General features: G+C 43.0%; 1 protein-coding gene across 4 annotated transcripts in view; it reads right to left on the bottom strand.

Moving 5' to 3' along the window:
• Nucleotides 1–13,564, bottom strand: part of ryr1b (ryanodine receptor 1b (skeletal)) — a 148,858-nt gene that overhangs the window by 42,779 nt on the left and 92,515 nt on the right. For 2 of the 4 annotated variants that reach the window (XM_084064376.1, XM_084064375.1), the window contains 11 exons: nucleotides 10,814–10,984; nucleotides 9,965–10,024; nucleotides 9,596–9,730; nucleotides 8,825–8,937; nucleotides 8,266–8,362; nucleotides 7,260–7,372; nucleotides 6,918–6,969; nucleotides 6,231–6,290; nucleotides 2,761–2,860; nucleotides 2,052–2,131; nucleotides 742–818 (listed from right to left, as the gene is read on the bottom strand). In XM_084064376.1, coding sequence (XP_083920502.1) covers nucleotides 742–818; nucleotides 2,052–2,131; nucleotides 2,761–2,860; nucleotides 6,231–6,290; nucleotides 6,918–6,969; nucleotides 7,260–7,372; nucleotides 8,266–8,362; nucleotides 8,825–8,937; nucleotides 9,596–9,730; nucleotides 9,965–10,024; nucleotides 10,814–10,984 — 1,058 coding nt within the window. Of the gene's footprint in view, nucleotides 1–741; nucleotides 819–2,051; nucleotides 2,132–2,760; nucleotides 2,861–6,206; nucleotides 6,291–6,917; nucleotides 6,970–7,259; nucleotides 7,373–8,265; nucleotides 8,363–8,824; nucleotides 8,938–9,595; nucleotides 9,731–9,964; nucleotides 10,025–10,813; nucleotides 10,985–13,564 lie in introns of all 4 variants that reach the window. The other 2 variants (XM_084064374.1, XM_084064373.1) reach the window with 1 other exon arrangement.

Genomic DNA, 13,564 nt, shown 5'->3' on the forward strand with positions numbered 1-13,564 from the left:
CCTAGGGAGCCCAGGGCCGAGCTCATGCCTCCTTCAATGCATGAGAGCCAACTGACCTTCGTGTCACCTGACAGGGGGGAGTTTCCCCGGTAGGATGTAGCGCGTGGAACGACCACGTTATTCCAGCCAGTTCCCTTCCCCTCCATCAGGCGCCCCGGCTGTCATGGGGGAGGCGGTATAGCGACCAGGATTACTACATGTTTTTGTGAGGGTATTAATCCCCCTACCCAAGGAGACACGGGGAGAACATGCAAACTCCACACAGAGTAGGCCCTTTCGCTAACCCCACCCAGGGTATGGGCGCTGATGACGCGGAGGAGAAGACACGCCCCCAGTGCCCACAGCATCCCCGGCGGGAATCAAACCCAGGACCTTATAGCTGTGAGGCGACAGCGCTACCGACTGCGCCACCGTGCCCCTTATTTTCAAATCTTAAGCGATTTTCCCCTACACAGTTTACTGACATGCCCAACATGCCCAATATAGGGACGCCAGGTTGAAAGTGGTTAAGTGTGTCTTTGGGTTTTATAAATATCTAACCAATTAAAAGTATTAACTAGAGCTTTTGAAGGTTCTTTTTTCCATTTCCTGAAAAGTGACGGTTTTGGACAGAACAATGTTTCTTCCCGACAGCGATGTTATGGTATTTTTGCCACGTTAATGATATGCTATCCGCTTTGAGAGCAGTAGTTTTGTCTTACTGTAAGGCCTGTATCTCAATTTCCCAGAAGGTGAACTCACCTGCAGGTCTGCATCAGAGCCTGAACGCTAAGGAAAAATCCCACATCCTTTTTATCCCTCAGATATTCCAGCATCCTCTGTGCACCACACACACACGCACACGCACACACACACACACACACACACACACACACACACACACACACACACACACACACACACACACACACACACACACACGAAGAAGAAGAACAAAAACATTATATTTCCATTCCAGCTCATGTGAAGTCCCCCAGGGCTCAATTCTAGGTCCACTTCTCTTCTCCATCTATTATGCTAAACCAGGGCAAAATTATTTAAAATAATCTATTTTAAAAATGTCACTGTTATGTAGAAGATATGCAGCTATACCTTCCACTTAAACAACCATTTTTCTTACCTAGTGAATGTCTACACAAAAATAAATGTTAGCTGGTATACTATTGGTGGAAACAAAGGGGAAAGTATACTTTGGTCACCCAGCTTCAAATAACATCGTTGCCCAGAACCATGAAATGATGTACTTATATTAGTTTGAGAAACCAATCAAGTCAGTTATGATATCTAGCTTCATCTGACTGTGAATTATTTCTGAAATCAGTACAATTTCTATCCTTTGCTGAAATGTTTTACAGTATGTATTTTTGTATCGTGGGATCAATCAGGTTTCTGCAGCATTCATCGTTTACTGGTAGACAATGATGCAGCAGCACCCTGCTCATTTTAGGATTCATTTTATGCGATATACCAAACCCTTACCAGCATACTCCTCGTCTCTCTGGATAAAAACTTTAGATGTATGCCTGAACCCCTACTGCACATTCATTCCATGTCTCTGTAAAAATGTACTGTAAAATGCAATGCAGCTGTTGAGCCGATTGTTTGGGTCCCAACTAGTCTCGCGTCGCCAGACAACTATTCCACAATCTCCAAATGCTGTATAGAGTCGGGAACTACACCTCCCAAAATCTGAGGCAGGAAGCTGTCATCTGTTCGTCATTTCCGTTCACGAAAATATATTTCTAAATCTTCACGTTTTATTTTTTTAATTTCCATTTTTGCTAAGCAGCAAGCTATACAGTACATACTACGTCGATGATGTTTATTTATATTAGGATAAATTTGCGCGACTGTAAAGACTAAACGGAAGTGGGGAGGAGGCTTCACATCCACTTTATAGCTTGATAATTTTCAGACTCCAGACTGTATGACGGAAGCATTTGAAAATTGTGGGACGCAACAGTCTGGCTCGTGAGACTACAGTGTAGGTCCCAACAGAAGGTGGAGATGGGATGGAGGTAAATAAAAGGCCACAAAGAGCTTCCAAAGACCTGCTGGACGTCACAGTTGCCTCCGTTGAGGATGGAGATTCCCAGTTTGAGGGTGGATGTAACCATGACTCCTGGCTCGCCTGGAGAGGAGAAAGGTACGGTAGAACAAGGGTTTATTCATTTGAAAGTAGCTACTTGAGAGGCAGTCAATCCGGACATTTAATGAAAATCTATTTTAGGGTGGGAGGAGTGTTAAAGTAATACTAGGTAACTTAAAAAAAAAAAAAAAAAATGGCAAATGTTTCACAACACCCACTCCATGAATTTAACCCACGAAAACCTTTTATAAACATATTTTCTATTGAAAGTGGACAGGGGCTTCTTTCCCGCGAAAATGACGTCATCCGGCCGGAAACGGAAACAAAAATGCACCGGTTTCCTGTCTGTCCAGGAACTACCGCGCTATTAGCAAAAAGGAATCTCACACTGTTTTTAAGACATTATAGGATTTGAAGATGGAAAAACAACGGCAAAAGAAAGCACAGCTCACGGTAACTAAAGCTCCACTGGCTAAGAGAAACGATCCGTAGATAGTATAAAACAATTAAAAGAACGCTTTTTGAAACGCTTCCGTCTTCCGGTGAAAACTAATGGAATTCTGGGTAATGCAGGACTCAGCTATAGGCCTGCAATGACGGTTGTGACCAGTAGAGGCTGCTAAAAATCGTTTTTTCTTGTACTACTGTGACAGCATAAATTGCCACAGTACCTTTGCAGGCGCTGATCATCTGCAGAACCATCTCTGCAGCCCCGCGGTTGTGCAGACGGGACTGCTGGTACAGAAGTCTCTGTTTCTCCATCTCCTTGTCCTGTGGAGGAGAGAGAGAGAAGCTGTAACCCTGCCAAGCAGGCCTGCACCGCCCCTTCCCCCCACACCTGCGCTGCACTTACTGTACAATACACAAACACACAAAGCACACACACATGACCTGGCACAAACTAGACCTGCGTGACACTGGTGGAAGACATATTACTTTCTGCTTTTTGGGGGGTATATGAATGCTGTGATTGCAATAATGCCCGAATCTGTTTTTGCTCAGTTTTAAGTGTGATGTAATATCTTTGGCGGGCTTTTGTTTGTACTCTCCTTAGGACCTACTGTAGGAGTTAGCAGTGACATGGTACTATAATACACAGGGAATATGGAATTGACATAATGACTAAATGGGGGGGTTGAATCTACGAGGGAATATATTGCAAACTCACTTCCAGGTGTTGGGACTACAACTTGTAACACTATTTGGAAATGTTAGAATTTTGATTCATTGGAGCGTAATTGTGCAGCTCCAGTCTGCGCTCAGACACACACAGACACACACAATCATGTATTCTCTTTCTATCGTAACACATGTATTAGTGGTGGAGGTCGTTATATACAGCTCTTCATTTGTCAGCGGAAGCAAATGTTTGACTATACGGCAAGCAGCAGGGCCCATCTACTCTCCTCAAGACCGGACACACAGCCTGATCACACACTCCTATATTCCAGTACAGTAGTAGAATCTCAATATTACTGACAGCATGCACTCCAACAGTATGGCTGTTTGCTTCTTATTATAGCTCCCTAGCACTACTTTAGGTAGGTGAGGTGGTTTAGAATGAACCAAAAGGTTACCATGGGAATTAATGTGTCCTTGATCAATGCGCTGAACCTGTTCATTTAACATCGAAAGTGTTAACTTAATTCTCCAGATGTTGTTCACTTTGGTGGATCTGGATACAAAAATAGTCTACTAAATATCTCAAATGTAAATGTGTACATGTGACCAGTTTTAGGGACTCCTCAGAAAGGAATAATTATTTCCTATAAGTCATTATCGATTAAGCTGTGTAACTAATAAGCCTGAGGTTTTAGAGATGAGGACATCCCTGTCAAATAATCTTCTTCATATCTTCATCTTCATAACGCATGAGGAGCTAAAGGCTTTCTATAGTGAACTGGCAATTGTGACTAATCTTAAAGTATACGTGTAACCGCAATGGAAGGAATGTACTTCTATGACCATGGATATTCTATTACAATGTTATAGACAACCATCCTGTTGACAAAAAGAGATTAATACACATAACCCACCCATAGCACACAATGCCAAGGACCCAACCAGAAGCATTCTATCTACACCACCACCCCCCACCCCTCACCCTTAGCACCCAACCCCCCACCCCCTTCCTACCCTATCCCACCCACTCCCTACCCCTGATTGATATAGGACGATCGGTCTCTGGGTACAGAGGTCCTGCTTGTATGGTGTTTATTGGCTAGTATGTGTGAGTGTGTGCGTTTGAGGCTGTGTAAAAGTGCTTGAGTGCTTGGTTGTGTGTGTGTGTGTGTGTGTGTGTGTGTGTGTGTGTGTGTGTGTGTGTGTGTGTGTGTGTGTGTGTGTGTGTGTGTGTGTGTGTGTGTGTGTGTGTGTGTGTGTGTGTGTGTGTACGCATGCACGTGTACAAAATTGTCTGCTCGTGTGCATGAGTGTTTGGTTGAGGGAAATGGAGTCTGTCTGGTTGACTGTGCAAGGCTTTTACTGTAGTCCTGGGTGAGTACAGAGAGGCATACTTGGTACAGTAAGTCATCGAGGTCCAATGCAAAATAAAGACAAACAAAATCGACAGGTTGCCCCGAGGAGAGTTGGAGGTTATTGTCTCAAACCAGACGTTAATGGATGAGTTGAGGTCATGTGAGTAGAGGTGAGTAAGACTCAGAAAACAGTGATGTGAGTCGAGGTTTTTTTGCAGAGTGTGAGGTTTTGCCCGTCGTTTGCATTTGTTGCATGTCAGGTTATGAGATGGGACCAGACTACAGATTGTGACGTCTGCTTTTGCGAGCGCCGTATATAAACATCTCTCAATCAGCCAAAGGGATATCGCCCCCTGGCCAAGGGAGATGTCAGGCTTCTGGGCTACAGGCAGGGATACTCTGCTACAATTGTCCCTTTTTGGTCTCCCACACACCAGGAATCCCGAACCGATTGAGCCCCTAATTAACCACCTCGATTCAAAGGCAGGTCTCCCACATGGGAAACAAACATCTACCGCTGAACCAAAGGGGAATCCCCCTGGCCAAGATTGTAGATATTAGGCTCCTGGCCACAACTAGGGATATTATGCTACACATGTTCAAAAATGTTGCGACGTGCCATTGCTGAATCAGCAGACAATGAGCCTATCGGCCTATGTCAAGCTACTGTACTGTGTGGAAACAACAATAACCATAACGACTGGCTGTTGTGTGTGGTTATAACACGCGCTGCTCTCCAACACTAAGTTAATTGTGGCATAAAATCCCGAACACAGCCTGAACTTTGGTTTTTAAGGCAAGGCCTAAGGGACCAGCCATCTAGAAGAGTGTTTGATGTCCGTATAATACGATATGTATGTCCCCCAAATGTTTGGGTGTCCTTGTTAATATCAACCAGGTTTTATACCAACGAAGGAATAAATAAATTGCGCGTGTAAAAATGTTCAGAATGTCCACTGAAGAAAGCTTTACAGTTGACGCTTTGCGAAAACAACAAAGCACAATGCTAAAATCCAGAGTTACCTACAACTACAACATTATTATTATCCATGCCAGACTTTCGGAATCTTTCACGGAAGAATTACGAGTGATTAATATTAAGTGATTAAGAGTGCGTGCCATTGTCGTGCAACTAAGTGTGACTTAATATAGGCTTTTAGAGAGACATTTATCACCCTATCATTTATCGGAGTCCCATGACTCATTCTAAAAACTTTGAAGTTGGACGGGACGGCCCCTCAGGGCTTTTTTGACAAGACATTTATTTTGTTGTCTTTAGCTGCAAGATCTCTCTGCACTCAGGTCTCATGCAATTTAGAATGGGAGAAGGAAAACAGAAATTAATTGATCAGACATTGATCGGACATTGATCAGACTACAAGACGACAAGAGGTCCAGCAAAGGAATGCACGAGTCAGTCCACCGCATTGCAGGACAGAGAGACAGAGAGAGACAGAGTGGTGTGAGTGAACGAGAGAAGGACAGAGACGGATAGAGAGAGACAGAAAAGAACAGGACAGTCATGTGACAGCGAGGGGGGATGTGCGGGTGTGTGGTGGCCTGGTGTGGTCACTCGTTGCGTGGGGGGAGCTGCTTCATCGGCTGTCTCCCCTGTCCCCCTTCCCCTGGCCCCCCCATACCATCTCTGTCTGATTCTGTCGCACCTCAAAGGTAGACTCCTCCCCCTCCTCTCCCCCTTCGTCCTCCTCACCAATGTGGCAGCTCTGCGGGGAGACAACAACGACAACACACAAGATGACAATGGTGGCAACAGGCCCACCCATGCCCATGTTGGTTCTTTGCAGATTATGTCTGTTTGAAGTTAACTTTATAAAGAGCACACCGTCTTACACTTAGAAACGAATTATTTCATGCAACATTTCGGTCAAATGACCTAATGAAGGTTGACCGAAACGTTTTATGAATAATAACTTGATGCTACGTTCACACACAAGTGGCTACAAACAACAAAACGGCAGAGTATGACCCAATAATGTACATTTGCTGCCAAGACACTGTTGACGTGTGGCTCATAACAAACTGCATAAATGAAAAGGGTAGGATTAAATAGCAGAGGTAACTGGTTAACAACAAGAATAAGCTTTTCTGCCATTTACGAAACGGAAGGCAGGAATTGTGGGGAAAGAGAAGGAGAGTATAAATGGTCATGGTGAAACAAAAAAAAGGATTGATTGATGCTTCACTGCATCATTGGAGTGCTGAAAAGAAGCTGATGCCAGCGCAACTTTGATCGGTAGTGCAATTGACTGTTGCTTTTTTCACCACTAGTGTGAAGTGAACGCAGCATGAGGGTTTTATCTGATGAGAAATGGTGAGCGAGGACCTCTTACCTGTGCCATAATATGAGCATAAGACATATAGAGGTAGTCAATGTCCAGTTTACTGAAACGAAAGGAAGAAAACAGAACAGAACTTGTGATGAGCATCAGACTGAAGAAGTTAGAATGGATTTTCACACTTCCAGACCCAGAGTGGAGTCATGACATTAGGTCAGAATCCAGCCTGCAGAAAGATCAAGACGACACAAGCAAGCACATGTGTCTTAACTACTTTCAACCTAGAGTTTTGTGTGAGCTTGTAGATCAGCTATTTTTTGCTATTCCTTGTACAGACAGAGAGAAGTATAATAGGGCTCAAGTGGTTAAAGCTGCCATCATTCAGAGTTGCCTTACGTCTTTTCTGTGAGCGCGGTGCGGCTGAAATGAAGGATGAGCTGGTGCAGGGGGTCAGGCTTCGCCTCTGTCTCCTCTTCCTCTTCATGTTCTTCCTCCTCCTCCAAGGCTTTCTAATCATTGAAGACACAGGCACAGTAGGGATTAACACACAATTCAGAGCAAACACCTGCTTCCTATGCAGAAGAGGCTGACGATATGCCACCACGGTTCAAGGTCATAGTGAACGAGGCTAACCTGGACTGGCTTACAGACGCCTACAACACTCTAAAAAAATCTTTGTAATAATCTAAACCTTTCACAGTCCCAACGAGGCCCAATATCAATAATCCAGTAAGATCCTCTCTATGGATATAATTCTAACCATTAAACCGCACAAATACAAATCCAGTGGTGTCCTCCCACTTGATTTCAGTGATCACTGTCCAATAGCCTGTATCAGAGATACAAGACAACACACATCTCAGCATCGGGTTACATTTAAAATAAATGTTAAAAGTTTTAATGAAGAAGCTTTTATACACGATGTGTACCTCAGTGATATACTCAACACTTCTTCTATGAACGACCCCCACTTAAACTTAAACACTTTATTTTGGTCTTTAATTCGATTGCTGATAAGCATGCTCCCTTTAAAAAGCTTAGAGTGAAAAACAGGAGGAATCCCTAAAAAAAGCACGTACCCCTCGCTTAAGATCTGATTGGCAAAAATATCATCTTATCCGGAATAAATGCCTTGCCAAGATTCGCCATAGTTTTAGAATTCTCTACAATCAGTTCTAAAACTGGAGAACTTCATTTCACTTGATCGCTTTAAAATACTGGTGAGGAATACTCTGAGATCTAACTGTACTTGTATATTCTGAAATGTTTATTATCCTGTAATGTATCTGTATTTAAATGGTATGCTTTGTACACTGTAATGAGGGCATCATAGGAAAAGAGAGCTGGCTCTCAGTTGACCTTCCTGAATAAATAAAGGTGAAAGAAAGAACGCGTGACTTACCGACAGGTCGTCAATCATCTTGTCTTCAAACTTGTAGCCCTCCGTCCCAAGCCAGTTACGTTTGTATCCATCCAGGAACATGTTGGCCGCTCTGTGCCTGAGGGGAGAAAACATTTCATGTACATTTCATGTACTTCATCCTGTACATACTCTATAGATAGACACACACATTATGTATTTGTGGACATACGGTTAATTGCTAACCTAAAAGCCCTTGCACAGGGTCAGATGCAGGTTTTTGTTTTTGGTCAATCACTTTTTAACACATCTGAAAAACGCACTGGGTTAGACTGAAAGAATGTAGTGTGCCAGAGGTCCTAGAGAAGAGAAGCGTGTTGTGTGTTTGTTAAAATAAATTGTTGTCTGTGTGCAAGGGCCATAACCCACCCCCTCTATGTTTTGTATTTGCAGAAACGTTCGGACGTTCGGATGATTCACAACTCCAATACACAGACGACAAAAGGTAGCACAACAATGGGATTTAGGTTCAAAATCTGTGAAGTTTCACTTGTCTGTGTTTTGTATTACAGTGTGGGATGCATTAGTTAAGAACAGTTACCTGGGGATGTTGTAGAGCGGGGTCATCCTGAAACAAGCCACCACAGCCCTGCGTCGCTGTTTAGACAGCAGCTTGTGCCAAACCATCTTCTTTGACTTGTAGGGATGCTCCGTCTGACAGGAGAAGACAAATATGCCATCATGTTATCTGCTCTACCAAATTTCCTGAGAACATATAACTATAAGTACAGACTAGGGATGTTCGATATTGACTTTTTTTACCGATATCCGATATACCGATATTGTCAAACTCCTAATTTCCGATACCGATATCAACCGATACCGATATATATATATATACCAAAATAAACCAATAAAACCGAAATAAAATAGCTATAATATCAATATAATATTTAATACATCTAATATAATACAGTGATGTTGTTACGTTTTCAATAAAGTGAGTCCGGGACTCACTGGTGTTTTTTAAAACTATGACCCAAAACTATGTTTTTTAGTTTGAGAATGGCACTTCTGCATTCCTGGACTGCGGAAGTGCCCGGGACGGCGCCAGATGACTGGAAGGGTACCCCCTTCCAGTCAAACGTTTGACGTTCCCAAGAAGTCACGATAGGCTGTTTGGGGAGTGAGAGTGTGTTGTTTTTCTTTTTGCAGATGATGTGAATGCCTTTCTTTCTTTCTTTCTTTCTTTCCTTCCTGTAATAATTAACTGGTCTAGCTCCGCCTTCATCTCTTTGTTCTTCATACTTGTGAACTGAACTGTGTGTGTGTGTGTGTGTGTGCGTGAGTGCGTGCGCATGTGTGTACTCACCACCTCAATGTGGTAAAGGACGGCAGATACCTCCTGCACTCTTTTCACCACCTTCTCAGGGTCCTCTGAGTCTTCAGCCTTCCCAGACATCTCCTTGTAGAGCGCCATCTGCCAGCGCATGGCAGGGTCCTCCACCTGCACCACCACCAATGGTCCAAACATCAGTAACATGCACTGATACATTTTAAGTCATTTATACTCTGTAGTACACCAGTACTGTTTGTCATAAAGCGACACCAGCTTACTACGGAGTATAAATTAGAGCTGCAATCCAGAAGTTTCATGTTCTACCCGGGATTTCAACCAAAAGGGTATAGTACACAGTGAACAGTTCAAAAACAACAGCAACAAAAAAGCAGGCATACTCACTTTGCCCTGAAGATGCAGGTTATTCTGCAGGAACTCTCGTACCTCTTCATCAGTGTCTTTCTGCGAGGTAAGATTCATTTTAACACAATACTACATGCACAGAACAAAAACGACACTTTGGATCAACAAATTTCCCTCAAATTTCAAAGGTTTTCTCAAATGAAAATTGTTCAAGTGTTCCATAGTTTAAATACTACTAATATAATAATACTAGGGGTGTGCCGATATATCGTCCCGCGATATATCGCAATACGTTTTCGTGACGATATGTATCGTTTTGGAGAAAAAAAAATATCGTTTTGAAAAAAAAAAAAAAAAAGGCATGCAAACAGCCCCGAGGTGAAAAGGGTGACAACATGTTGTTTTTTTTCGGGTCAGGTGTCACACTATTGCCCTATTTGGATTCAAAACGGCTATTGTAGCTGAAAAGCTACAAGTTTGCATGTCTGAATAATGCAAAAACAGAATTATTTGTTTGCATTTTTTCCTCCCCCATATATTTTCATAATAAAAAAGTGCGTATCGTATCGAAAGGTTAGGGTTAGGGTTGTGAAGTTGTGAGCCCAATATCGTATCGTATCGTTTCGTGAAATTAGTGTATCGGCACACCCCTAACTAATACTAACACTCTGCTATTTTCAGCATGCAACCAAGTGTAAAATCAGCCCTTACGACGCCATCAAGGCCTGCCAAAATAAAAAAAAAATTGTCGACTAAAATATGACTAAAACTAAATTACATTTTATTCAAAAGTCTATGACTAAACTAAATCAAAGTTTGCGGTCAAATTAACACTGCCCTCCTGGGCCCTATAACAGCTTCCATTCAGTTTACACCACGTCACAGTACCAGTGAGTATCTGATCTTGGCCAGGTTGATGAGCTCCTGGTCAGCAGGGGAGCACATGTTCAGTCCGATGGGCAGTAACTTCTTCAGGGCCGCCACGATGAGCGATGTCTGCACAGAGTAGCGGTCCCCACGCTTCTTCTTCTTGGAACGTTCTTCACTCGACCCTCCGGACTAGAAAGGGTGGGGGAAGGGGGGGGGGGGGGGATACAGTAAGCTCACACTGATCGCTGAAGGCTAATTTATACGTTTGCTCGAGGAAAATAGCGGAACTTCAATTGAAAGAATGCGCACGTTTTGTTTTGTTTTCAGTTTGAGATCTGTTATTTTCCTCTGGCCACACGGTCATGAGACCACGTATAAATTAGGCGATACAATGAATAAGCGCTCCAGCCACATGCCTAACAAGTCGCAACTTACCTTGGTCCGCAACCCTTTTGTTAAAGTTTAGGGATGCTAGTGACATGAAAAAGCTTCGAGGGGGATTTAAGATTAATTTATAGTCCATCACACGAGTGTGCCACTTGCCAAAAAGAATTGATCTACAATCTAACAACGTGTCATGTCGTGGCGCGGTGCATTGTTAGCTTGTAGAGCAGTTATTTTTGGCAAGCAATATGGTCGTACGGAAGAGAATAAATTAAGCTATATGATTAGTGGTGTCCAATCATGTGCAACGCAAGTTTTCACGTCAACACTACAGCAGGAGATTTCACTATTAGCACACCTTTAGCCAAACCTGATGCTGTAGCGTTTGGTCATATAGTGTAAAAACCTGCATATTCTCAACTCCTGAATGGACTACTTGTATAGTTCTACATCTACGTATGCGGTAGAACTACTCTTTACATGAATTATGATGAAGAAACAAACAGAAGACGTTGGAAGGATAAAACATGTCTTCTTTCCCCCCTACGTTCATCATGTCAGCTTTGGGAATTTTGTTGTTTTTTTTCCCACGCAATGCCACAGCATGCTAAAATGGTACAAAAGTGAACCCACAACTGAAATGACAATCAACCAGCATCTACTAAGCTACTGCAGTCTCATTGCCCCTAAAAAGCCTTTGAAATATGGGTCAAAAGTGCAGCTAGGTCCACATGGGTGTTTCAGGTGTAGCATTGCTGCTTCAGCTAAGGACACACAATGCAGCCTGTGTGTTAGTAGTGCAGTGGCCTAGATAGATACGTCAAACATCCTATCCTCTGCACAGCACACGGACACAGCGGAGCCCTTCTCACACACTCCTCTTCCTCACACATATCAAAGGTCATTACTGACTGTTGTCTGGCCTCACAGCACTCCCCCTCTGCCCTGTGTTATGGAATGCATGAATGCTTCAGTGGTGTATTCATGTGTACGTGTGTGTAAGCGACTGTGCGCTCATGTGTGGGTGCGCATATGTATGTGTGTGAGTGAGTGAGTGAGTGAGTGAGTGAGTGAGTGAGTGAGTGAGTGAGTGAGTGAGCGTGTACAATATGCTTTTTGATTATTTTTCTTTTAGGCTGATGCTGATATCCTATGATTTACCTAACATAATGGCTGACTGATACAAGTATGTACAGTATTATTAAAAAAATAAATAAACATAAAGTAGTTCAAATACATGGTGCATGGTGTTGGTGGTGCCTGCTCTGTGGGCAGAGAGCGGTATTGTAATGATCAGGCAACAGCACACTGGCTACAGTAATGCCAATCTGAAAGCTGAGGAGAGGAGGTTTTCTACTAACCATGATGTGGGATGACAATCACAACAGAATGTTGTCAATTACTTAGATAATGAAGGGAGAAATAAGTGATAAGTTAGTCAAGTGTAATGGAGGCTGACTAGCAATATCAAGATCGCTGTAATTATTCCAGGATTGTGCTGAGAAAAACTAGAAAAAACACACTATGAGCTAATTGCGGAGAAGCAAGTGAATAACTAATGAAAGCAAGAAACAATATTATAGAATGGGAGTGAGAAAAGCTTGTCAGGGAAAAGAAAAAAAATCCCACAGTCCCACAGCTCAGGAATCTTTCCCACCAAAGCTGAAAGAAATCCAAGCGTCAACAACCAAAAAAAACAATTCAACAACAAAGAAGGCACAGTAGCATGGACTCCAAAACGGACCCCAACAGGGTTCACCTTCTAAAAAGAAAAGGCAAACTTTTTTTTTTCTTTTTAAAGTCAAACCAGGGTAAGGGTTTGATGGAACTCGGCTGAGGCAGCAAGCGCTCGGTAATTAGAATTTGATCCACTCACTGCTCATCCGAGTGCCATGGAGCTACCCTCACAACACTACAATCTACAGCAGAGAAGCTTTCATCAAGCCACTCCCAATGCCTACTCCCCCACACACACACACACACACGCACGCACGCACACACGTGCGCGCGCAAACAGGTCCACAAACACGCAAACAGACACACAGGGATAATTCCTCCAATGCAATTATATAAATATACCCACTTGAAGACATCATTCCTTTGTCTGAGTTGTTTAAACTGAAGTGACGTTCTGCCACATGGACAGAGTGCATTAGTATCATGATGAGTCTGTCTTGTCTGTCTGTCTGTCTGTCTGTCTGTCTGTCTGTCTGTCTGTGTATGTACTGTACTGACTGCAAATCTGTCCGCCAGAGGGTGCTGGAAATATACCTCTGCATTGGCTTGTTTCAACAGCTTGTACTGTACTGTAACTGACAATTACTACCAGAGAGAATGTTATGCATCCCTCTAGGGGGAAACTGAACTTATCAACTGTATGTGTAC

Source organism: Gymnoscopelus microlampas (genome assembly GCF_963454915.1).
Source record: "Gymnoscopelus microlampas genome assembly, chromosome: 8".
In the NCBI taxonomy this organism is placed as follows: Eukaryota; Metazoa; Chordata; class Actinopteri; order Myctophiformes; family Myctophidae; genus Gymnoscopelus; species Gymnoscopelus microlampas.